The sequence below is a fragment of the Struthio camelus genome, chromosome 1 (genome assembly GCF_040807025.1).
Source record: "Struthio camelus isolate bStrCam1 chromosome 1, bStrCam1.hap1, whole genome shotgun sequence".
NCBI lineage: Eukaryota > Metazoa > Chordata > Aves > Struthioniformes > Struthionidae > Struthio > Struthio camelus.
The window spans coordinates 133,070,143-133,097,409 of record NC_090942.1 but is presented as its reverse complement, the minus strand read 5'-3'; the positions used below and the strand labels follow the sequence as shown (position 1 = coordinate 133,097,409).

At 34.5% G+C, this 27,267-nt stretch overlaps 1 protein-coding gene across 5 annotated transcripts in view; it reads left to right on the top strand.

The window, feature by feature from the left end:
• The window catches only part of IL1RAPL1 (interleukin 1 receptor accessory protein like 1), a 764,216-nt gene that overhangs the window by 473,507 nt on the left and 263,442 nt on the right, over nt 1-27,267 (top strand). For all 5 annotated transcript variants that reach the window (XM_009665395.2, XM_068917343.1, XM_009665396.2 and 2 more), the window contains one exon: nt 1,122-1,275. In XM_009665395.2, coding sequence (XP_009663690.1) covers nt 1,122-1,275 — 154 coding nt within the window. The remainder of the gene's footprint in view (nt 1-1,121; nt 1,276-27,267) is intronic.

The window sequence follows — 27,267 nt, the reverse complement described above, 5'->3', positions numbered from 1 at the left end:
AAGACTGTTATCTAATAGCAGTAAAGACTTGTGGCCTGGAAGGATTCTGGCTGAATTAGCTGATTTAGAATATCTAAGATGAGAGGTAACCAATTGTTTGCTTATATTTGCCTTGGATTTTATATGTGTAATAAAATACATAACTGAAGATTTATCAAATTTAAAACAATGACTGGCTTCTCAAACAATAGCTCAAAAGCAAGTCTTTTAGAGTCATTTACAGCGTTTGTGTGAATGTGCTCAAACAAGCTGTAATACTTTAACACTGAAAAACAAGCCTTGAATGCATAAACAATGATTATGCTAAGCTAATCAAGTAAAATATTTTATGACAGTCCATCAAAAGACATTATGTCTCATGAAAAGCATCTGTCCCCGTTCCTAATAGCTTATAAATATACTGGTTAGCAACACAAAGATGTTTAGAAAATCTAGAAAGACTAAAAACATTCCAAGAAGCTATTTCAAATAGCAGCTAGGTTATTTAGGTGGAATCAGTTTAGGGAGCCAATAAACGTGCAAACCAGAATGTATATTACTTTATTATTTCACAAAATGTAATGTTTTGATAGTAAAAATTAAAATATGGAGTCATTACTTTTTGTTGATATAGAACTTACCTATTACTAAGAGTTCAAAAAGCTTTGTTTCTAAGATATTTTCAGAAAGAGATATATAACTCATCCTTGTTTCTCCTCATTCTCATTGTTTTATCTTTCTCTCCAGTTTTTAAATTATCATTTGATTAAAACAACAAACAAACCTTTTTCCCCTGCAACCTCCAGCTATTGGTAATATAACAGTCACAGATCACAGACATAATTATAGGAGCAAATAAGTATATGAAATAGGAGCTCCTCAACAAATTAATGTCAAAGGGAAATGACCAAAGAAATCAAATCCTCTTCTTTTTCTTATCAGAAGGGCAACTGTTATGTCACTTGGTCTTTTTTTTTAATCAACACTAAACTAAATGGAATGTTGAGATATTTAGTGTATGTAAAATTCATGAACATGCTGAGCTCTTTTCTAGCCTTCTTGGTTTTGAACAACACTGACAGTAGTTGTCCAGTTTAAGTATAAGAACATAGTCACTGAAGTGTTATATTATCTTTAAACAGGAATGCAAGTCAAAGACGTGGAGACCAAGTATTGTATTTAAAAAGGACACTCTTGTCATTCGGGAAGTTAGAGAGGATGACATTGGAAATTACACTTGTGAGTTAAAATATGGAATCTTTGTTGTCAGAAGAACTACGGAGTTAACAGTTACAGGTAATTATGGGCTCTTGCTACGTGTTATATATAGGAAAAACATTGAATTTTGTGATTTGGGATGTGAGTATTTGAGTCATTGTATCTGCTTAAACCTCTTTTGCATTACACTTTGCTGTATGCCTAAGCATGAACAGCTGATATATCAAGCTGTGCTGAATACTTCACACAAATATGTGTAATATTTTGAACAAGTCTTGAGTTTTGGTCTGTTGCAAAAGTTTATGGTAAGGTCATGTTTCTGACTGGAGAATAGGGACAAGGAACTTCAGCAACACTGCCCCTAACAGAAAATAAGGTCATGAAGTCTGTCATGCTTTTCCTTGTGGTTGAATGCCTTGAGATATACGAGTACCTGTAGTGGATCGGATCAGATTAAGAGTATGTTTAGCCCAACAGGGTCATTGTAACAAGGTGATGGATATTTAAGTAGTGCCTCGACAGTGTGTGAGTGAAGCATAGTATCGTTCTTCTTCTATGATAGTCTTTCCCAGCTTTCTGTAGTTGGTAGTTCAAGAACTTCCTGATCTCAATCATCATGTGTAATGGCTACCAATTAACCTATTTTCCATTAGTCTGTTTTTTTTCTTTCATACATTTATCCTTGGCTTCAATAACATTTTGAAGCATCAAATTTCACAGTGTAGTTATGTAACATAAATAAACTGTATAATATAGCAAGCAGCAATGGAAGAAGATGCATTTAATAAAATTTGCAGTTAAAGCTACAGTATCAATATATAAAATCCATCAAAGCTGAAAACAAAAATATATACCATAATAGGAATGTCTGGAGCTGCAGAATATTATGAAGAACAGCCCATTAACTTCTCCATTCCTCAACACATCTTTAACCTCTATTTCATAAATATATAAAGAATATAGCTGAAATTATACCTAAGGTAGAGAATTAGCCTCTACAGTTATAAGATGACATTGGAAGATAGGAGTCATGATCTCTGTAATGCGGTATGGTTCCATGTCATCTTCCCTAAAAGAAGACAGAAACAGGATTTTCTTGGGAAACTGAAGGTTACTTAGATACATATTGTTCACAAAGGTGTTTGCTCATGCACCCTTTAAAGTACCAAATAAGCAGAAGAAAGAATCTTGTAGGAGAAGTTCTGTGGGTTTTTCCTGTTCCATTTGAGTAGCCAATATAGAAATACATTGTGGGCTGAGAATTAGTGACCGCATTTATGTTGTGCGTTAGGTTGAATTGTGGCAGTTTCCTGTTACGGTGAATAGTTTGTTTTCTATGCTAAGGTACCCCGTTTGCCCTTTACATTATCAGAAATTACAGTGAATTATGGTTTGTAATTTTCTTCTAGTAGATTAGTCTGGAAATCATATTGTTTATATTGTTTTGAGAGAATGCAGGTAATCAGTCATATTTATTTAAGCTCAATATCCAGGATCTCTTCACAATTTTTCTTACATACGGAATTGATTTATATGGTCAGTACAGACAGGCAATTACTGTCTAGTGATTAACCTCACAGTAAACATCCATATACTCTGTTTGATTGACTCTCATATGAACAAAGCAGAAATAGAGTCCTCAAGAATTTGATTTATACCAGAAGGAAGTTGTCAGTTATCTTTTTTAATATATGATGTATGGACTCGAGTGGTACATATCCTATCAGTCCTCAGGTGATCCCTTCCGTCACTGTGGATGAGGCTCCACTGTGTAGCATTATTTAAAGCAGACTTAGACTGACAGAGAGGAGAAAGAAAAAAGCATCGTAACTGGATGCATGTTACTGTTTGTAGTAATATTTTTTTAAAAATTAATTCATCACTTGTGGTATAGGTGGGAGTTTGGTATTTAATGTTTAACTAGATAGAGACAGAAAGATACTTGGCTGATTTTGATGTGCTAAAAATGCATAAATGCTTAAGGAGGGAAATGTATGATTTCCAACTCTGCAAACCCTGGCAGATGTAAGGACAACTTCCAAAGCAGTAAAATGCTTCAGTAGTACTGTAGGTCTTCATACCATCAGAATAAATAGATGTATTGATAGTACTACTAATTTTATGCTACAGCTGTACTTATGCCTTGATATGACTTGTTAGCATTGCTTCATAAGAAGATACTCAAACTTTACATGCCTGTCTTATTCTTTGTCTCTGTGCTGAAGAAGAGTTCAAGTTTCCCTTGATATGAGTTCAAGGGTATATGGTATAACATACAGGCTGAGAGAGGGGTGTTGTTTGTTTGCTTGTTTTGAAAAAGAAATCAAACTTTAATTTAGGAATGAAGAAATAGATGTTGCAGACAAATTAAAAGTAGCAAATTAAGATGATAGTTGATCACTTCACTCTATTAATGAATACTTATTTAAAACTAAGGGACTATGTGTCTTTTTGGCATGTGATATCTTACATGAGAAGAAATGTACTTTGGAGTAAAGCATATAATATGGACTAATTGTTTTTAGAGTGACAGTGGAGCTCTTTTCTTTTTTCAGCTTTTGCCATTCTTCTTACTCTCCTGTGTCTCCAGGCAGTATTGACAAACTTTTGTGTCAACTCTTGCTAAGAACAAATTCCATCAATAAATCCTAGCTCCAAAAAAGTCAGAAAAAACATTTCTAAGACATTTGAAATTTCTATGACAAACATATTTTTGACTTAAAATAACAGAAATTCCAAAGCATGAGTAAGCAAATAGTTTTGAGAGTTAGCATTTTGTCTCAGACTTTCCGTAAACTTTTAACATACAGATTTGGGCATTTGTAAAGTATTTATCAAAAAGAGATGTATGAAAAATAATAACTCTCTATATTCATTAACATTACTTTGTCGGTGTTCTCCTCCCTGATCCCACCATGACCCAAGGTTAGAAAAGGCAGTCACTGAACATTTTTCCATTTTCTCTGTGTTATTTTTCCATGTTTGTTTAATTAGGACTGCAGCTTGGACTTCTACCTTTCTTTTTGTAATGAGAAACATGTTTTTCTGGAATATATCATATTTTCTCTAAAAATAGAAAAGGAAAACCTTATGAAGTGAGAAATCCATGAGCTAGATGTTTTGTGTATAAATCTGTATTATTCTATAATAGTTGAAGATTCATCTTTGTGCATAATCGCCATTGCCTAGTATGAAATAAAATGGTTAATTAAACTGAGTGTAAAATTCGACTGAAACAGCATTCATATCCTTCCCTTTGCTAGGTAGAGTATCCAGAGAGTAGAGTTACACATTTACAGGGATATGTTCCAAAACTACTGTTTAGCTAACATTTTCATGCTTGACCTCCAGTACTGATACTTTGTATGCTTGTTACATTAACTTCAGCACTTCATGTGTTACATACCTATATGCCTCATAGTCTGACTTAGAATTAAAGTTAAGAAAAAAACCAAATTTTTTTATAAAAAGGTCAAACTCACTTTATAGGTGGTATCCATCTCATCTAACTATAGCTATTGAAAATTCCTAATCCATGGAGAGTATTTTTTTCCACCTAGAATGAGAAAAAACACTGCCCTTTGTGACTTAAATTATGTGCACTGAATCCCATCCTAGGTACACCTTTGAAGTAACAACCACAAAGTAATAATTACTTTTAGTGATCACATTTTTGGTTTTATGAAAAAAATCTTGTTAATGTTAGGTATTTTTTCATCACTTAAGTAAGTATATACTTTATTTCCACTTCAAAATATGATTTCTTCTTAGATTAGGTATGTATCTGGCAGTTTTCTATTAGGATTTTTTTTTTTTTTTTACTTTGACTTTAAAGTTACTTGGAAGACCTGTATCTCACATTGGAAATATATTATCCTTTAAATGATTTGAATCCATTTCCTCTTTCTGGTAGCATCTAACTTAGAAATTATCTACTTTGCAAATACAAACAGCTTGTCATTAATGAAAATGTTCACATAAACAACATAATTACTGGTTCTTGGTCTGCTGCTATATAATTACAAATTTAAAAAATGCTACAATGTACTAAAACATTTGTAGATGTCTATACCTTGAGACTGGCCAGCATTAGCAATTTTTTCTTTAATGTGTGGAATTTTAATAAAAGGTGTACCTGCTCCCTGTGGCAACCTTAATTAAGGACATGTTCAGGCAGGGGAAAGGTTCATATTTTAACAGCACAGCATTAATTTAATCTGAGCGCACAAGGTGGGCCAAAAATATTTTCCAGCAATAATTTATTATAGTTAAATGTTAAGATTATTATTGTTCTTTATGTTGCCTGTACTACTAAGATATTTGCAAGCACAAACTCTTTCAACCTTCATAGAATTTCATTCAGGTCAAAGGAAGCCCAGCTTACGTCTCACAGACAGCATATGTGTACTTCACTGCAATAGCAAATATTTGTTCTTGATGTACATGATAAAGCAAACAAACCCTGTTAGCCTTGCAGCTGGAACATTACTTATTCAATTCTTCCATGTCTTTTTTAGTTTGTAAATGTGAAATTATGTTTTCCATTCTATTAAAAGGAGTCTGCAGATGGAATCAGAGCCAATCAGTAGGTTCTTATTCCTGAAGTCTTTTCTCAGAGCCACACTGTTCTGTCTTTATTCATTAATTCCCTTAAAGTCCCCTTGAAAACAACTCCTACTGGAATGAGAACGATTTTGGATTTAGTAATTCGAGCATGTTCGCCATCAAGCTACACTATTATTAAATTTAATGTAAATTGATAAGAGTCTTTTCATTATTTACATTTAGCCTGGTTGGTCTAAGAAACGTCTGTAATAATCTTGAAAATACTAGTTTATTCTTTTCCTCTGCTGTCCATGACTCCTTTCTTTGCTAGGTTTGTAGACAAAAAGAGTGTCATTTTTATGCTTCACTGTTATAACTGGAGCGGACTCTATTAGTGTTGCTTAAAAGTAATTTTTTATCGAATAAGCTTTGCTTCTTTTGCTTTCTGAAAGATTTCATCTTGATTAGCATAGTAAAAAATGTTAAAAGACTATATGTGAGTATGTATTTTTAGTGCTGAAAAGTCCACTGTGAAAATAAATGCATTAAAAAATAATAATTATAATAAAATTCTATTTCTAGCATCATAGCTCACTTAATTGGGGTCTTATTTATCTCTAGAGAATATGCACATAGCCATTTATGATATTTATTTTGTTGAAAGGGACCTGGAAGGTTTTATCCTGCCTAAAGTGATCTGTATTTATTTTAATCGTATGAGACAAAATGTGCCCCCTTTTTTCCCCAAAATGTTGGGATTGATTCCTTCCAGTTCTACTGTTCCATCTCCTTCACACAGAAGGTGCTGCAATAAACATGTACTTCTTTATTTGTAGGTGACGTTGAGTGAGAACAATATTAAAGAACAAAAGCAGCTGTTTTCCAAGCATTCAGAGCTTAGTCTCTGCAGTTAAGGACAGGAACGAACCATTCTGGATGCACCTAGCCCCTCATTTTCCTTACTTTAGCTGATGTCAATAATTATCAGAGTTTTGATGCTCATTCCTTTTGTTCATCACGAATTTTATTCAACTCTTGAATGTATTCAGGGAAAGATTATATTTACCATTATTGTTCTGTGAAAAGACTAGTAAAATATAAAGCAAACAATACTCTTATTATGAAAGCAGCATATTCAAAATATGAACCTAGCATGTTTCTAATATATAAAATCCTGTAGGTTTCACAAATTCATGGCTGAATAGTGGGTTGATGTTTTTTTAATTAGAAATGAGTGATCTTCTTTCATTTGCAATCATTTTTGTGTAGCTGAAAACAAATTAATCTCCTGTGTGCTTTTGAGTAATAATAATCAGAATATTATGTAGAGCTTTGATTAAAACATTCTCTATAAACGTTCATTTAACACATTCATTGTGAATGGGTTTAGTGGGTTACTCAAACCCACAGTTATATGAAGGCAGCAATGAGGAAAGCTTTATGTGTATTACTTCAAGGTAAGGGCACATTATACCGTGTACTGTATGTTGTAGGTTGAAATTGTGAATTGGAAAACCAACTTAGGCAATTTAGCAAAAGAATAGATGCATAATTTAAAGAGAGACAGGTTCTCAGCTCTATTTTGAACCTTGCTGCTGGTGACCTTCAGACATTTCTATCTTTGTGATACGCCTAATTGGGGTGTTCACAAAGGCTGGCTTTAAATAATCAGAGATTAGTCCCCCATCTGTGGTCACTGGAGAGAGGGGAGCTCCTCTAGACAGTGACTCAGAGAAGCAGCAGAGTTGGATGGCCAGAATCTTAAAGACATTCTCCATTTGCTGTGGAAGGAGCAGAGCTTCCTGTGTGTAACATTAGATGTGGTGAATAGCCCACTTCTTGGGATAATACTTTTATATGCTTCTTATTTTAGATGGACCCCTCATTCATGCCTGATATACCTTCTATAATACGCTCTCTGCCTTAGTTGCCATCTTTTTCCGTTATTTATCACAGTTCCTCCAGGATATGGCTGCTATTGCTGAATTTCATGTTGCTAATGCTTTTTATACAGGTATACCTTATTTTCCACTTCCCTTACTATAGCCCAGGACTTCCTCTTTACCTGATAGGATGTCTTCTGAAGAGAAGAAATGATTAGTCTCTTGTGGCTATTTGTATGGATGATATAAAAATAGAATATTAGCTATAAACTCCTAAAATATATTAGAAAGCTTTACATGTATTGCACTCAAGTAAGTTCTAGTGTTCACAGGCTTGTTTTTATCATCATCCTTGTTCTTCCTGTTTCATGACCTTCGATGCCTCTGCTTGTCTCATACGATGTTAAGGAGTGCCCCTCAGATAACATACAGGACAAATATGTAAGACTTGTAAGAGTTACTTGGTTAAGCATTACGAAGCGATGGTGCAGTCGTGACTTCTGTTTGCATAGTGTCCTGTACTCCTGGTTGACAATATGGTGTCACTGAAAGACAGGAGGATTTTCTAGCATGTGATTATTTACAGTGTACAAATAAAATGTCAGTAGAAGCACTCAGCTTACATTTTGATGAAAATGAAGAATTCTATCTGAAATTATTAAATAGCAAGTGCAGTGTGTTGCTGTGAGTGCTGTTGTGAAAATTATGACAATTTTGCTTACTTCTGTCCATATTGTAGTTATGAGGAAGCTGATGACGTAGAAATTTAGATTAGGCTATTTAGTTGCAGGGTCTTTTTTATTTTATTTAAATTATGGCCTTGTGTGTAAGGTTAAGAACTTAAAATACAAAAAAAAATCTCCAAAACTTTTTTTACATCAGTTGAGAGTAATTTAGGGAAATGCTATTTCTGGGTGCGATGGAAGTTTGTTTATGTGAGTTAATTTTCCTTTGTTCATGAGTCATATTAGAATATTAAAATATAAACAAGTATATGTTGCTGCCATGGTGCTGATTCCTGTTGTTTCAGTTAAGTATGATGAAGTTGTTAAGATGAGCTTCATTCTATAAAGAAAAAGGAACTGTAGACAAAATATTTATCACAAAACAGTATGCGTTGGTGACTACTAAAGATATAAAAGACTTATAAACCCTTAGTTCAATAACATATTACAAAAATTAAATAAATCTGTTCTTAAGACACCCAGGATGCTTGTTAAATAACCTTTTGAATGTGGTGAGATGATACTCAATGTTAATGTTTCACATTATTGCTATGGAACCAGAAGATTTCATTTTACTTCTATGTTTCCCTTGAAACCAACAGTATTGTCCTAACCTAGCATTTGTAACTTCTTAAGCTTTTCCTTGAAAGTTTTAGATTATTTATGCGTACAGTGGATTTTCTAGGATGATATTTTAATAAACTAGAGTAGTATCTAAGTGCAATAGCTAGGTGCTAGGTGCCAAAACCAAATATAAAAGCTAATGTTGAAAATAAAAGTTAGATCTTTTATTTTACTATACAAATTCCTTGGTTTTTTACATTTAAAACTTCTAGTCATTTAAAACTACTTCTTTAAGTTCATTCCTCTGAGATAATATCATTGCCTCAATAATTCCTCTTACTCATCTTTGGATTGAGGTCAGTTAAATAACTTTTAGAAGTCAGAATCTTTTCCCTTAAACATAAACTAGAATTGACTTTAAACAGAAACTAGAATTGACCTTATATCTTTTAATTTGTTTAAAAATTCTTGATCAGTTACAAAAGTTCATTTGAATTATCTCTCCATTTCATATATTTTTCCAAGTGATTGTAGCTGAAAAACAAAATGAACCTATCCTTATAGAAAGCTTGACGAAATATTGAAGAGGGAGTAAAACACATATTCAAGCTCTATGGCATGAGTTCAAAGATACTGTCCAAAAAGGACAGGAATATTAGTAAAGAAAGATGATCTTCGTGTATTTCCCAAGTATTATTCTGAATAAACAGATGGTGATTTTCTGCTGATTTTATGTTGAAGGGGTAGTTTATAGGAAGAGAAAGTCACAAAAGCAGCATGTTTTAAGCAGATTTTTCATTGTTTTCAATAGGTTGTAGTCAAATTCTTAGCTAGGAAGTGAAGCAATATTCATAGTATATACATTCAGTAAGAAATTCCAGATAATACCTGTATTACAGGCAGCAGAAGATTGATTAAGGAGAGAAGAAGACGTCTCATTTTTACTGTAGCATTATCTACTTGGGTACAGTTTTAAGACATTAGTTCCCCCCACCCCAAAATGATGTAGAAAGTATCTGAGAATTATTCATCCCTACCAAAAGTACACTTATTTTATGAAGTATTTATATCCGGAGACAACCTCAGGAATGTGAACCTCCCACCCAAGAAAAGCAGTTATCAAGCTTCTTTTCATGTTGCTGCTCCACAGTATCGATTAACCATCTAAAATATCATTGTATATAAACAATGGAAAAATAGCGCATAGCAAATTTAATAAACAAGCTTTTCTTTGCATTATGTTTCACTTTTAGTGAAATCCTAGTTTCTCTGAGATCAGTAGTGGTTTGCCCATTGACTTAACAGAGCCAGCATTTCATCTTCTGACATTTTTTTAAGAAAGATCAGAATTCATTTAAGATGAGAACTCATCAGATCAGAACTCAGATTAAGATCAGAACTCATCAGAGTTCATTTAAGAGTAAAAGCAGACTAAAGAAAACAAAAAACAAAAACATTGCTAATCTTTGAGGAGCAGAAGTTTTATTGTAATCTGAGGGTTATGTGGAGATTCCTTCATGCGATTTCTTTCAATTAATTGATCAATCGTTTTTAAAAAAAGACATTTAAAAATATCTGTCAAGCTTTAGGAACAGAAAAAAAAAAAAAAAGCTGCTTCCTGATCATTCACACCAGCGTGAATGGTCTTATTTTAACTGTAAGAAATGGAGAAAACATACCCATCTATTTCTGCATGACTCTAAAATACAGATTAGACTTTCAAATTTAACTGAAGCTAAAGTTCTTTCTGATGTAGTCAATTGGTAAACAGTTTCATCCTATGCTTACTGGAGTCAGTGTGGATAAAACTGTTGGCTTAACTGATAGAAGTGCAAGACTTACATTTAAAGAATAGTCCAGAGAACAAATTTGCTATTCTAGGACACTTTATCTGAACAATTTCAAAATGAAAGATATGTGAAAAGGAATAGGAATGAATAAGTCAAAAATTATATCATAATTCAACTTCTGGTGTTTCACTTATCAATTTGAGAGCTCAGTATAGGAAAACAATTTTACTAACTTTTTCTTTTCCTGTGGGAAGTTGATAACACACTGTAATTGTTTGAATATGAAAAAGAAATGGGAACCAGCAATGACATTTTTCATTTCTTTAATACAGTTTTTCTTTTCATTTTGGAGTATTATATTCACATTCAGAACTTCATTAATTTAAAAATATGAGATATAACCTTATAGAAACAAGACTGAGGAGTGATAGAAATCAGTGGATTTCCTCCATATTCTTTATACAAAGCGGAAAGGAGAGAATTAGAATAGAAGGATGCCTGTGAATTTTCTCCCTTTCTAAATCATTCTGTCTCTCCTCACTGCATCCTTCCCATGTTAAACAAGAGTATTTCTCCAGATACAGCAGATGACAAGAAATACATTCAGGCCTTAATATATCCTTTATGGAGTCAACAGTCCCACAGCATAATTTTATTCCAGTGTTGGGAGGTTTATTTATGGTGAGTGTATGATCTGTCGTGCGCTTTTCTCTAGGGGTAAGATTCATCTCACCTAACTGTAATATTTACAACCATCTACATATGAGCTAGTTGCTCTTTATAGCACTTCTGAGGCATGACTTATTCTAATGTTGATGTGTAAAACAGATCAGATGAACTGCATTATACAAATCCCTGTTTCTATCTCTTAACTATCAAAGGAGCTTTAGGTGACAAACTCAAATGTAGAATCATATTATAGACACACGAATTGGATGAATAATACTCTACGGTTTCACAGTTTTATGTTTATGATCTTTGGAAACAGTAAACTAGCTCTAAAAAAATATTTGTTGCTATAAAACAAGTCCAAAAATTAATGACAGCTTTTTCAAACAGACAAGAACAAATTTTCTGTAGTAAAAGTTATACCTGGTTTTAGGCTGAGATGTATAGTTGAAAAAAAAAGCCAGCTTCTCTGCACAAGTCTGGCTTCAGATCTCCAGGGCTTAATATACCAGCTGGTCTAATAAAATGCATTGCTTCTACCTTGTTTTGTCTAGACCATCGTGTCTACAACATCATCACATATTATTGTTTTTCATGGTGTTTAGGTTTTCTTAGGATGGAATTGCTATTGGAAATATACAGCAAGCATTTCTTTAAGCTAGCTGTGTTGTGCAAAGCAAGTATAGGCTTTTATTAAAATATTACTGTTTTGATTCATTTTGGCAGCTAGAATCAATTATGCTTCATATGTAACAGCGTAACCTTTTGCATTTTGTGCTTTATTTGAAAGGGTTGGTTTTGGTAAGAAGAAAACTGATAGCTTTCTTTCTATATTTCATAATTCTGTATACAACTCAAGTTCTAACTAAAGAAAGCTGAGTCCTCCCTGTAAACAAAGGTACTAAACACATACAGGAACTAAAGTAAAAGGAACAGATGTGCTGTGAATAAGTAGGTGAGTGATAACGTCTCAGGGTAGAGATAATAAATTTATTTTAAACTCTTACTTCTGTTCACTGCTTACCCATGTCTTCTGATGGGGCATTTCTACTGTAGATATCAACTGGTATTAATGCCAGGTGCATGATAAACGTGAGGAGAGAAAAGACTTTTTGTCACATAATCTATGATTTAAACACCCCAAAACTGGCCTCTCTCCCTTTGCCAAGTCTGCCCTTTCAAATCACAGCCTGGCAACGCGCTTCAGCTCTTGGCGTCGCTTCCAGGACGTGCTTGGTCGAGGGCTGAAGCCAGGAGCTCGTAGCCGGCTGCCCTGCCTCCCAGGCAGACAGTGCCACAGTTGTTCCTTCCCTCGTGCAAATGTCCCATCTGCGTCTCGGTCCCCACTAAACGCTTACGTCAGCAGCGGAGGAGCCAAGGCTCGGAGCCGAGGGCCAGACTGGCTGTGCAGGAACGCAGTGCAGAAGCAGTACGCTCCAGACGGAGGCCACGTAGACCATTGCTTCTGCAGGACCCAAAGGAGCCCCTGCCACCCCAACCTGACACATGGAGCATCCGCTGCCTCTGCTCTAGCTCAGTCACACCTCTCCTAACTAGCACAGCATTTCAGAAAACTGAGTTTGATTTTTCAGGTGCTTTTTATTCCTTCAAAACAATTCCATTCGTTTTTCAGAATTTTTGAGCTAGCACTGAGAATTCAAAAGTCACTCATGAATAACTTGGCAAAGGGCAAAAAATGCATTGTGATAGGCTAATTTAAATAGAAATAGGCTCATTCCTTTGTGTGGGTTGCCTATGCTTTTTTTTTTTTTTTAATCTAGATTTTTATGAGCAAATTCAGTTTTCTGAGGAACTACCCCGACACCTTCAGGAAAAAAGAAAAATAAGGCTAGGTGAACTGCTTTGTCACTTCTGTATAGCTAACAATATCTAGATTTTGCTTTTTGGTCACATTTAAAGAATGGCTGATTCTTGGGATGAACATGAGGGCAGGAACTGAGATTAACGAAGAAAAGATACTTGAGAATGTTGATAATGTCAGTTTTACTGGAAATCATGTGATTGTAAAAAGGAAAGCATTTTTATTTGTTTGATTTTTTTTTCCTTCTCCCCTACTCTTCTGCACGAATAAAAAGCTGTACATTTACTATCGTAGGAATCAGTCCCATACAGCTGCTGTTCTGACAAAGACAGGCTCAGAAGATTGAAGGAGAAAAGTATTTGGAGGAGCTCTGCTGACTTCTGAAAAGTCAAGGGCATTTCAAAATACTTCTGCGTGTGCTCTGTAATACCTTATACTAATACATTATATATACTATTTGGCAGATTAGGCTTCATATTTTCAAAAGATAAATTCCCTAGTGTTCTGCTTTAGGTGCCTTCTTGTCTGTATGGCTCATGAGCACCCTCCTAATCTGTCATAGTACATTTGATATTCACATAAAGCTGAAGGAATGGTGATTTATCAGGTCTGCTGAGAAAAATATACAGATACATATGCCTGCTATGGGACAGACAGGAACCATAAACCACTGAAAATTTCTTATTTTATGCTGTAGTTTATGTAGGTTGGAGGAAAACTTTTTAAATACAAATTCAGGGTCCTGTCATTACTTTATAATTTCTTTAGAAATGTGATAATTTATTTTAAGTGTCAGTTTGCTTTTGTTACTTGTTTTTTGTGACTTTTTTTTTAAAGAAAACTGAACTGGGGAGACAGTTACTTACTTCAGCAAGGATAAAACAAAGCAAAAAATCATAAATTACCCCTTTAGGCTTTACAAGCCAAATTAAAAGACTTTCATGACTTTAAAATTTTCTTTCAGTTTTTGAATATATTATTAAGCAATTCTTCTAAGAAAAACATGTCAGCTGACCTAGTTGCCTTATTAAATTAAGTGCTTCATAGTTTCAAAGGACAGAAAACTTGCATTAACTTGATTAAAAATACTATACTGGTTCAATACAGAAATGAGGAATCAAGTCTTGAAATTTTAAAAGGATTTTCTGAGCAGAAAGAGGATTTTTTTTAATAAGTAAATTGCTGCCGAATGAATAGCTACGTGAGTAGAAGAAGGTCGTTATAGTTCCTACTCATGTACCTCATGGATGAGTAAATGCAATGAGTAGAGTAAGAAAGGCAATTCTGGCCTAAGAACTGAATCAGAGCGGCTTTTAATTCATGTTTGTTGTAACAGTTGATACCATCCAGTTAAATTAACTGAAAGACTGTTAAATTTTCAGGACATAGATTGTTCCTCCAGCATCCATAGCAATAGGGGACTTATTTTGTTAGAGACCTATCGACAGTATTGGCACATAAGGACAGGAAATAGTAGAATTCTGCGATTTAAACAGGCCAGGGGTGGATAAGGTCTATCACAGGATTGCCACTGATTGTGTTTTCCCTTTTATTGTAGTTTGTATATGTTTTGAAATAAATCTCATGTGCGCTGTAGTAGAAGGCTATTATGTTAAAAGATCTGAAAGAGGTTGGAAAGTGCATTCATCTACACTAAGAGATATTTGGTTATCTTTTACCTATTCAAGTATAAAAGCATAGCCACATAACTGTTTCAATTTTACCTGTTATACTCTTAATTAGAAATACAGCATTCAGATGTGGAAAAGGCAAATAAAAGGTGCTATATCAATTCAGATTACTTAAGTCCCTGTCATGTGTCAGGCATTCTGACAATAAACAAGCTACCTAATAAGAGTATATGACTGAACAGGGTTTGTTTGGCCTTTTATGGGAGTATGTTAATTCAAATTTGTATATAGCTTCCTAATCTTAAAACTTTTAAACCAATGTTTTAGTAAAACTTTTTTCTAAGATCCTAGTAAACATTTAAATTCAACACATATACATGCGCATTCACTCCCTGGGAAGGCAGCTTGCTGATTACCAGTTAACAGAAAAAATCCCCAGTTGAAACAAATCCCCTTCCCCTCCTCCAAAATCTGCCTGGTAAAGCAGTTTTTGCCTGGTAAAAATAAGGTGTGATTTTGCATTCATATATTGCACTATTTTACGATAACCTTGCCTGGCCTTTGGAATTTGGCTTCGTGAGTCAGGTACGCCACTTAGATACTGTTATAGAGGTTAGCTTCAAAAATTTGAAATGCGAGCTTAAAGCACTTGGACACGTAAACAGGCACTTAGAATTCTTCTAATCTTTTTCTTCATATGCGATCTGTGAGAAAGTGAATGCTAGCCTTATGAATCGGGCTTTTAAACATTGCTTGCTAATGCCTTATTTTCTTTCTAGGAGTTTCATTTCTGTCTATCGCAGCAGCAGGAAAAAAAAAGCAAAAGTTATTGCAATTCTTTTTTCAAAATCATACAAGCCAGGTCGTAATGGTCAATGAAATATGAAAGCACAAGGGCATGGAAAAAAATGTCAAAGCTGAGAATTTAAACCGTGTAGAAGTGAGGAAATTAAGGGTGAGGTCATGTGTTAGGGAAATTAGATTCTGCAGCAAATGAGGCTCCCCAAATTTTAGTAATACTTGCCAGTGATATAATCATTAGGATGTGTTACCTGAAAAATCACACTGTTCAGTCAATTAATACTGCTGGGCAAAGTAATTTTTCTGAGTGACATAATACTCTTCCTTGCCTATTTGAAGGCTGCTTTCGTGCCACTGCTTGAGTCAGTGAAGTGTCACTCCCCTTTGGCAATTCTCCTTGACAAGCATGTTTTTATTCCACTGTTACCAAAAAAAAAACCCAAATAAGTTCTATGGCATGTTCTAAACAACTGTTTTAATACTTTATTAAATAGCAATAGTAGACGGGATGTTTTTGAACTTGTGTCTAGATAGTTTCAGGTTTGGGGATTTTTCTGTTTTTTTCTTTAATTTCACTGCCAATGAATTCAAGGACTCAAAATTCACAAAGAGGATGAAGCCTTTCATTAACAGGCGAGCGTACCCTTCATCTCTCAGTCATCTCTGTAGCAGGTTCAGGAGGATAGTGACCAAAATATACTAATTTCTGTTTAAAATTGACTGACTTGTCTCATTCTAATTCCTGTCTGACAAACGTCTACATCACAAAAACATGTCGTTAGAGTTGGAGGTTAACTGGCACCCTCACTGGTAATCTCAGCAGAGTAAATGAGGACTGAATAACTTTGGAAGCTGAGGTACAAGTCTCACTAATAGAAATAGTCCCCAAAGTACATTAGCCAAATAAGGAGGGAGAAGCTTTCTCTACTGCTCTATTTTGTAGATAAATAAAGAACTTTGGTTCATAGTATGGTGATCGTTCGCTGCTCAGGATGAATAATTTCATCTAAAATTAAATGGGCTGTGTCCTGTTTCTAAACTTTTTTCATAAGCTTCTCTGGCGCTGTTACAGAAATGAAAAAATGACTTTTGAATGTCAAATCAAGATGTTTATTAAAATGCTGTCTAGGTTCAAAGTCTTTCTTTTTTTTCACAGAGAGGAGGAAAATAGCAGTAAGATTGTTTTATGTTGCTGTAAGATATTTCCATCCACCCAGCTGTATTTTGCAGCTACATAGAGCTGAAGCTGGTGATATTCATTAGTTTGTACACTAATTCTTGACGTTGGCCTGAAGGGCTGATCAGTCTTCGCTATTTGGTTTCAAGGCTCATCATTGCTGTAATCCGGATCCTAGAGCATTTGATATTCTCTGGCAAGCTCTATGAGGTGTTGTGTTGTAAAATAATTTTGCAGGATTACAAAGAAGTTATTAACTGTTGTTATGAGTATTATGCCCCAAAGGAGAACGTTGATGTGGGTATATATCTCAGTAGTAGTATTGCATTTTCTAAACTGATGGAATTATTAATCATTTTATTCAGTTTTTAGATAATTATTTTCAAATTACATCTTATAGGTGGAAATAATATTAACATTCAGAGAAGCAGTAATTTCAGTGTTACTTCTAACCCTCTCCCCAACAAAAACTAATAGGATAACTACTAGTGACATCTTGTCCAGCCTATCTGAAAATGTGAAGGTAAGGCAGATTATTTGTGCTCTGTTGTCACTGATCTGTGCAAATCTAGGGCCACTGCCTTTAAGTTCCAGGCTGCGTTGCACTTCTAAGGCTCCGATCCCGTCAATGCTGCAACACAACAAAACACTGAACTTTGCTGTGATTGCTGAGACAGACACTGAAATTTTCAGGAAAGGTCAGCTGAAACACTCGATGCTGCCTCCAGTCACTTCCCCACTGCTTCTGAAACTGCCCAAAGCCCCTGCTCCTCCCAGGTGAGCTGAGCAAGTTGTTTTCTGGCAGCACCCACTGAGTAATTGTTCTTTTGTCAAAAGATGCTGGTGCTTTTTTAGTCCAGGCAATGTGTCAAACTGTCAGTGAAAATACCGCAGAACACAGTTGTCTAAGATTGTCAAATCTTATGCTGTTGATGCAACAAGTAAACCTCAAGGCATGGTGTTGGCAGGTAAGAGCAGCTCATCGCTAGCTAAGCTAGATTTTTCTAGTCACTTAGTGGCTTTTTTAAAGACAGATCATATCTAGCAGCGCTGGGACTAATCATTTACTTGGTACTCAGCAAAATATAGGCAAGTTTCCCCAAACTACGTTTTCATTGCTTTATGAGATATGAGCTAGAATAAATAATTTGGTCGTTCTGTCCTGAAACACACTTCCTCTGACACAAACTGAGTTGAAAAAAGAGTATTCTTCTAAATTTAGCCAAAACTAAAGAGACTAAATCTTCCCTGCACGTTTCTGGTGCTAGTCGTGATGTTTTGAGTATTTAACAATATTTTTCATTGTCAGTGATTATCACATTCAATGTATAAACACACATTAGTTCCTGGTCTTCCCCTTTCCTACAGCATTGCTAACTAATTCAGCATCAGCTACTAGAAAAAAAAAAGGAAAAAAAGTTTGGATCATACTGTTCTCTTGTGATTTGACTTAAATCAATTTCAACACATACAGTAGTTGGTTTAGCATTGTATTCACCTGGCTGACAGCAAAGCATAATAGAGGTGGAATAGCACTGTCCATTGCATTGAAAAGGGGAGTCATCTTTATAACTTCACTTTACAATAAATAAATAAATAAGCCTTGTAAATATAGAGGGACTGGAAATGATAAAAAATAATTGATTTGGAAAGAGGTTGTGTAACAGAATATTCTTAGAATGACAATCATATTCTCTCAAAACAGTGCCTCTTATTTATCTGTTATAGTTTCCATTTCCTTGCAAAAAAAGAAAAAAGAGTGACAGAGGAAGCAAGGGCATGGTATTAGGCTAAGTATGTTCTAGTTACAGTATTCTTCTGTTCTTTTAAGAAAGAATATTTTTGTTTCTGGTCCCTAACACAAAAAACCCCACTGAGTAACTGGACGAGTACAAAATCAGAACTCTATATAGCAAATTTTCAAAGCGATCTGCTTTCTAATTGCTTTCTTTGAAGTATAGATGTTGAGGTACTACTGGTAGTGGCCAATAAAAGGGAGAAAGGGATCTCGTGTGTATAATTTTACCTGTACTGTCAAAGAAGCATAGAAAATATGTACACACAAAAAGTAACATGGCTGGAAAGAGCCCTTCAACAGCAGCTTCTTTTTTATTATTACTTCATAGTATTTGAGAAGTGATAGTTCGCTCCCCATGGTAACAGATAAAAGGCAGTGGGGCATTTCCTCTCTGAAATGAATTGAAAGATCCAGACTTTCAGATGTTCATGTATTAGTATTAGTAGCATATTTTATAGAATAAAAAAACCCAATTTTAGGTAATAGAACTATGGTTTCACACAAAAGAACCTCATTGGCATTACTGATTGGTGACTGCTCCGTATAAGCTCTGAAATTCCTACCTTATATGAACATCAGAATTATACTTCAAAGCATATAATCTCTAGCTGGGCACTAACTGTGATTTTAGAAAGTATTTAAGTCATAAAAAGGAAAAAAAAAAATCTTAGAAATTACCTATTTACAGTGTTGTCCATATTACTTACTTATTTCAAGATGAATTTTTGACCATCAAAAACTCCATATTCTGTTATACTTTCAGTTGATAGCAATGATATTTGTGCAGCAGAAAGGATCAATTTTTAAATGTTTGACTGGCTAATTAATGTGAGATTTTTTATATGTTAGTTGACACTGGACTTGACTGACCGTGTATGCATTTATTGGCTACATTTGGCATAGCTTAATCTCTTCTGGGAAAAATAAAAATATCTATGGTCCGAATAAGCAGAAGTCTGTTATCACAAAGTCTTCTGCCAATAGGTAGCGTGAGTTTGAGTTGTCCCTGGTTTTTAGTTTCTGATTTCGACTGAAAGTTGTGTAACTCATTGAGACGTACTAGTATGTTCAGAAGTGATCGCAGAGAAATTCTGAGGGCTTTTAGAGCACTTTGTTATGGAAAAAAAGAATGTTAAAGGTCTTTTAAAAAACAGCAACTACCTATTTGGATAGGTGTGTAGTGCCCTCACCATTTAACTTTGTTATAAAAGGATGATTGACTTGAAGAAGAAAGTAAGCCCGTTGAAGGCTGCAGAAGTGAAAATCTGATGGCTATCAAGAAAATTCTAGTGCCAATAAAATGTCTGATACTGGTCAGGTAACATAGCCAGTGATGCAAGAATATCCTTAGAACGCCATTCTTTTTAAGCATAACAAAAGGTCTGTAACATTTTTACATTATGGTTTACATTCCTCAATACTCAAAGAGTCTGCTTTATATTTCGTCATCTGTAAATAACTGTAACTAAATTAATATTTCTTTGTGTGAAAATTTTTATGGTATAGAACATCATAAAAGTAATTTTTAATGGTCCATAATATTTGTAATTTACTATGCGCATTGTTTATTCATCTTTTTTTTTATATTCCTTATTTTCCTGGTTGCCTTCCACTTTTTTTCCTATAATTAAATAAAAAATCAAAGGGTACGGTTAGGTTGATCATAATGACAGTAGGGATATATATTTTGTTTGTAAAGTGGTTGTAGTGTGAAAAGTAGTGGAAAAGAGAAATGTGAGAAAGCTTAACTGACTTCAACGTTTAAGTGATTCATTTATAGGATAAAATTGATGTATTTTAATACTGAACACCAGTATCAAATTAGTAGCTTCAGTCCAGTAGGTATGATACACTTTTCAGACCCACTGAAAAGGATACTGTGTACTCCTTGTATTTAGTTATTTAGTTACTACTAAGATGGTAATGCCACAGACCTCTATTTTGAAGGTTTCATTTTATTTTTGTGATGTTTTGCTAGCTTGTTTATCCCTCCAACATAACAGTGTTCAAGGAGTGCTAATTTATTTTTTAACTTTTCATGTGCATCTCTATTATTATAATTAGATAAAAAACCTGATAACTATATTTTTAGCATGCTTGAGACTCTCAGACATTACACTTTGAATAAAAGGAACAGTCAGTGATATCTTGAGTTGCAGTGGTAACTAAGGTGTGGTTACGAATTAAAACAGACAATATTGACCAGAAGTATTGCCTGTAGAGCTATAAATAGTATATACAAATGGTTTTGGATTCGATGTATGTTAAACAGTTTGACTAATAGACTTTTCTTCATGTTCTCTCTTAACTTTCTTACTGGATACCAAATAATTTCAAAATGCGTAATTGCAACTCTTGAAGCTCCCAATAGATAGTGAGCCTAGTGAGTAAAGCGTAGATTTGTAGTCTTTACAAAAAGAAGTGAATTTTTCATTGAAATCATAAGAGAGAAATTCTATTGTGTGTTTAAGCATTCCTTTAGACAAATGAAGTAGTTATTGAATTGTACATTGAAGGCAAACGCTGGGAAATTTAAATAGGGTTTAATCAGAAAGTGGTTGTACTGTGTTACATATACAATTTAATATTTAAAACTTTTTTTATCATAGCTAATAGAAATAAGCTTTTTTCTCATGTTTAGTGTTGGGGAAGGGGTTTTCAGTTACAGGGTTCTGTTCTGTTGTTACAGCCCCTTTTCACATCCATCTGCAGTCATCTCTTTTCCAAGTGAAAAGTCTTAAACTATCTAGTTTTTCCTCATATGAACGTGGCTCCTTGTATTTAAGAGAATGGTAAGAATAAACATTTGTAAAGCAATGTACAGGTGTAAAAATTTTAAAACAAATATTTGAGGAAAATACTGTATAAGACGAAGCATGTTTCTTAAGATTTGTCATTTCTTCCATACTGTGGGGATCCTTTGTCTTTGTAATTTTCTATATTGCCTTAATCTTTCAGTGACTGAATAAATACTTCATCTAAGTTATTAATAATATAATCCTTAATATATTTCTTAGTGAATTTTGTGTATTTTAGGGGTTTGTGATGGTAAAATTTCATTCATCTTGAAAAATCTAAAACTTTTACTTCCCATCTTAAGACATTCCAGTATCACCTTTTGCGTAGGATAAAAGAAGAATATAGTTTATGCATACATATCTTCTCAAGGAAAGGAAAGGAAGGAAATTACGCAAAGTCTACTTGCTAGTCTCTCATTCAGACAATATCATCATTGAGGGAGACAGAGATGGTCAGAAATATCTACTCTGTCTAGCTGAATGTCTTGAGAGGTCATTTTCAGTCTTTACAGGTCAACAGACTTGTTGAAGGCATCCTAGTTGTGAAACTAATATTTATGATCAGTACAAGCCACTCAGAGGAAATTTTATGTTTGTCAATAGTTGACAGCAGTGAGTATTCTAATTTACATTGTTGAAAAACAAGAAAAAAGTTGATTTTAAAGTTCTATTATAAAGGTTTAGAAGAAATGCAATTGTCATACTCTAAGGGCTTCTGTTTCTCAGATGTAAAAATATATGATTTTAAGTGTCTTCAACTGAATTCTAATCCAAAGCAGGCTGAAACCAATGGAAGTACCAATGTGTCTCTGAATTGCAAACTATCTCCCAGTAAATTCGCGCTCTCTGTTATGGAATGTGGTGAAGGCAGAATTTGGTTGGCTGGTTCAGGCTTCTTCAATCTGTCAGCATTTGTGTCCAGCTTTATTTGAGAAATTCTGTACAGATGTTACTTACTTTTTCAACCACAGAGGTTATTGCAGACAGATAAAATAGTAATCAGTTTAAAATATCACTAGCAAAAGGCAGTCCTAGATATAGGACTAGGACCTAGATATATTCCAAAGAGATAAAGTTATCTTGAAGCCTATTAGATATAAGCTGTACACAAGAGCAAGGTACAGGCAGGCACAACTGTGTGTGGTGTTAGTCATACTGTGTAGTTTTGTCTCTCCTTTTTCTAGGCATTTAATCTGCACTAGTCATCTAGGCTCTTGCCATAATCAGTGGAGAGCAGCAAAGGACCATGGAGAATGATTCACATTTGAATGTCATTTCTGGCATTGGTGTCCATTCCTGTCTTATCTCTATTAAGGGAGACTATATGCTGTTTATGTGCCTACAGTTAATGAAATGCTGCCCATTCAGGGTGCGTGGAAACCGTGTCATTTGGAGCTGATAATAACTCAATTCTAGTTTTCTAGCTTTTCATTCTGACCTTTAACTTCCCTATTCCTCAGTTTCCCTTTATAAAATGGGTACAGTCGTATTTTCTTTCCCCGGCTTGTCAAGCAGTGTATCTGTTTAGACTGTCCTTCACTTTTTTATTGTGTGTCAGGACTTCTTGCCAGTTCTGCAACATAAAATACTAGGTGACAGTGTTCCCTCTCACATACTCTGAATGGAAGATGGCTTTTCTCAGAAACTGTCAATAGCTCATCTAACCCTCCCTCCCTCCTTCCTTCTTGCCCCCTATCTAGCGATGGGCAGGATAACAAACTAAATAGGAAATTGCTTACAGTGAGTTATTCAGATACTTGAACATCTAAGGTTTTGTTAGACTCAAAAGTGTCTAAATCTACAAAAACAATAAAGTTTCCAATGCAGCTCTCAGAAATGGATTTCAGACTAATCAGCATCAAATGAAAGAAAATGACACGGTTTTTTTTTTCAGTAGAAATGGCCAATGTGTAGTTCTCACTAAGCAAAGACAAGAGAGCCAGCATACGGCAAAACTGGAACTAGATTTTCCGTGTTACCAGTTTCCTCTTGTTTTTGCTCTACCCTGACTCTCATTCTCATATCTCTAGCAGTGTAAAATAATTATCATTGCACCCTGTAGAGATGTAGGTAGGCCAGGCACTTCCCATGTGGGAGTGCCATGGGATATAGGTGTTAAGCTTTATCAAAATCTCATCATATAAGACAACTACGCAGAATGAATATATTAGCCCAGGAACTGAAACTGCTCAACAACTTACAATATTCCTCTTCTAAAACGTGGTTATTATGAGAAGAATGCTAATAAGAAATAGTCCCGTCTGGTAATATGTGTCTTAACCTCATTAAACACTTAGTAAATGGAGCTTAGGTTTATATCTGAAAATCAAACACTGATGCCTACATAAGATGCTGCTGGGTGCAACTAACATTGTGGAATTTCTGTAATGAAAACCTTAAATCTGTTCTGAATAAAAGTAGCATCAGTAATAAGTATATCATGGATTAAAACAATGTCATATTTTAATTTTTGAAACGTCTAATAAATTTTTCATATTAGTTTTGCTGATTAATTCATGTGTCATGAAGAACAAAAATTGCAGTTAGGACAGGAGAATGAATGTTTTCTAAATCAACTCCCACTGATTGTCCTTTCAGACCGTAAAAGTGAATCTCTCATTGTTTTCTACCTGCAATACCATTACATTGTAATCTGTATTGAAAGGATAAAACCAAATGTGCAGTCTCATCAGGAGTATAACATCACAGTAGCTTTCAAAGTAGAAGATAATGTTAAGAACCATGCTCAAGTTCATCTCTGTCCTCATCATTTTCTTTTTCTGTAGTTGGTTGCAATGGGTGGAATTTCTCATCCCTAAAAGAGGTCATGGAGATGTGGCTTTGAGGTTTGTTAAAAGCAGAAAAACAAGTATCTGTTATGCCTTCAAGGTATATTTGTTGTGAAACATATCTTTTACCTTTGTCACTCTTAAAGTTCTTTAGATAGAGATACTGAGTTTACTACTATACACTATCATGTATTCAAATGTTATTTACCCTTTTTTGCTATTTATCCACTTTTATAAAAATGACTGGATGATATACAAAAATTTGGGATTTTCTCAATAGCAGAAAATTTAGTCATGGAAGATAGACGACAAACAGTATAAAAGTGATTTTTCGTCATTATTCCTCAGTAGCCTTGTGGTGATTTTATTTGGACAAAAATTTTAATTTTTACCTAGACAGCATCAGTTTTTGTGGTTAAGTACTAAAACCCTATTTCGTATTTTCAGCTGTTTTCCATTGTATATATATCCTGGAACAGTACAGAGTGTATATCTCTTAGTAGGATCAACCAAATTGCAAAAATTGAGTTTAAGTACCAGCATGAATGTTTGGTATCATGCTCATAAGACTTCCTTATAGATTTACGGTAACTGTCAATCATTTAATTTCTTCAGTGAAAACTCGTATCAGTGTTTTGTTTGTGGAGGAACCATTTGTGCGGGAAGGGCTGCATTCTTTTGAGCTTTTGCATCCTGAAATCAGTAAAGCAGTGTATAAACTCTGCTTTTCCCCAATATTACTACAATACGTTGTTAAGAAAACAAAGGTTTTGAAGTCTCTTTTCTTTTTTTGCTTTTCCATGTGAAAATATTTGAAACCAAAGTTGATATTATCAGCTGGGTTCCCTGAGACAAGATAATTAGGTAGCTGCTCCTAACTTGGGATACAGCAACAGGCAAAGGCAAGGGTTCCCACATGCTCCTCATCAGCTTCATGCACAAGGTGCCTGGAATGTTTCTATGCAGCATCTTTTTGAACGCATTGTGGCTATTAATAGCCAGCAATCTGCAGGTGCTTCCAATCCAATATGCACAGTCCGGATTTCCAAACTGTGTCATCTCTTCATGCACGTATGTGTAGATTTTGATATGAGATTAACAAGATTTCTTAAGGAGATTACTCTGTATGAAAAGGAAATAGAAAAGATATTTTATATCTTCCTAGTGGTTTTTCTTCTGTTTAAGTGGGCAACAGGAACATCTTCTGACCAGACTGCAACTACTGAGCAATGAATACGTTTTCAGAATGCAGGAGCCTATGAAAAGTTTGAATACTGTCAAGATGGTCCTCGTTTTGGGGTAACTTTAGGGAAGAGTACAAGCAGTTTGGGGGCTGAAAGGTATTTGCTGATTTGACAGACAGAAAAAAGTGATTTTATGGAGATTACTATTCTGTTCAATGTACAATATATTTCCTATCATTAAGGTCATATGCTACAATTTCCCTACTTTGATTAATTACACAAATGAATTTTTGAAGTTATTTTAAGTAGAAGTGCAATGAATTACAAAGTATTTTCATTATACTAATGCTATATTAAAAACATTTTAAATATTTTTCCTGAAGGATGGTTTATTTATCAGTACAGTTACAGTTTACATCCTTACTAACCCCTATGGGGAAGGTGGAATACTAGATAATTAAAAATGTGATCAAATTATCAATGCCAAATGGAATTGTATGTGGTTTTCAGAGAAAATAATACTGAGCCCAGCAGCTTATGCAGCAACAACAAAATGTATGGATCCTTTTGTTAAACGCTGAAGAATGTGATTTATAGTGGCATTCTTGGATGGACGTTGTGATCCTTCTTTGACACTTCTCTAGAACTGTCTACAGAATAGATGTTCTTGTTTATACAGAGCAATGTAACTCTGTTCCTGTTCTCACAGAGGGCATGCAGCCTCTAGACAGGGTCTGCAATCAGTATGATAGCTTGATAACTACTAGCAATATGTTTTGAGCAAACTTCCTACTACTAGTTGTCAAAGCCTTTATTTATTTTTCCCTTGCATGTGTTTTTCTTTATTGTTCCCAGTTTACTGTGACACTGAGGACATCGAGTCTGCAGTATCTCTCCCTTAGGCTGAGGACTCGAAGTGTCTGAAATCCTTCTGTGGACCTGTCCTTCCTTATGCTTTTCCTTATACCCCTGATGCCTTCCTTATACCCCTGATGGCATTAGGAAAGGCATGAAACCTACACTTTTGCTGCAGTCCTGCAACACTGCATCTTCTGATAAATGTATTCCCATATGCAGGTCAAAGTGGTTCACGTAGGGCTGCACCTGCTACCTGCTGTTTTTTTCCAGAATGCACTCTGCCTTGTGCATCCTGGAATTGAAAGAAAAACTTCACGTATTTCATTTAATTAACTGCCTACTTTCTTATAGGCACTTTACAAATCATATGGCCATTAATTTGCCCAATGTTTTTTGAATAAACCTGATGCAAAAGAGGTAGACCATTTTTACTTTGTTCTTACATTATTTCAGTATTGTTGTTCCATAACAGGCGTTTCTAACCATTTCTTCTTCATTCGTCTTCAAATCCATTTCTTTTTCTGACAACACTGAAACTTCTGAGATTAAAAACAAAATCCTGAGACCTAGACTTAAAAATTATTTAGGTACTTTTATGGTTTTCTATATTAAATAGTTAATGAAAGCTCTAAACATGTTAACAAGCTGTAATATTTCATATAATCAATGTACTTCACAGTGACAAAAATATTAATTGTTCATTAGAATTATTTTTTTACTTCAGCAACATATTATAAGAAAATTCATAAAACTGTCACAGTTTAATATGCCTTGGAATGGAATACCCTTTAATCCCATTATTTTACAATTTTTTTTACATAAAAAAGGAAGAAGGAAGTTTGTAAAACTTTATTACACATACAGTGGCATATACAAAATCAGCAATATCCTACTAAGAGTAGCTTTTCCATTAAAGAGCAAACCAAATGAAGGTTACAAAGTTAAGGTAGATTCACAGTAAAATGAGTAATCATGAATCACAGTAGTAGAAACTTATTTACAAGTTCTTAGTTATGTAAAAAATGTATTTATACAT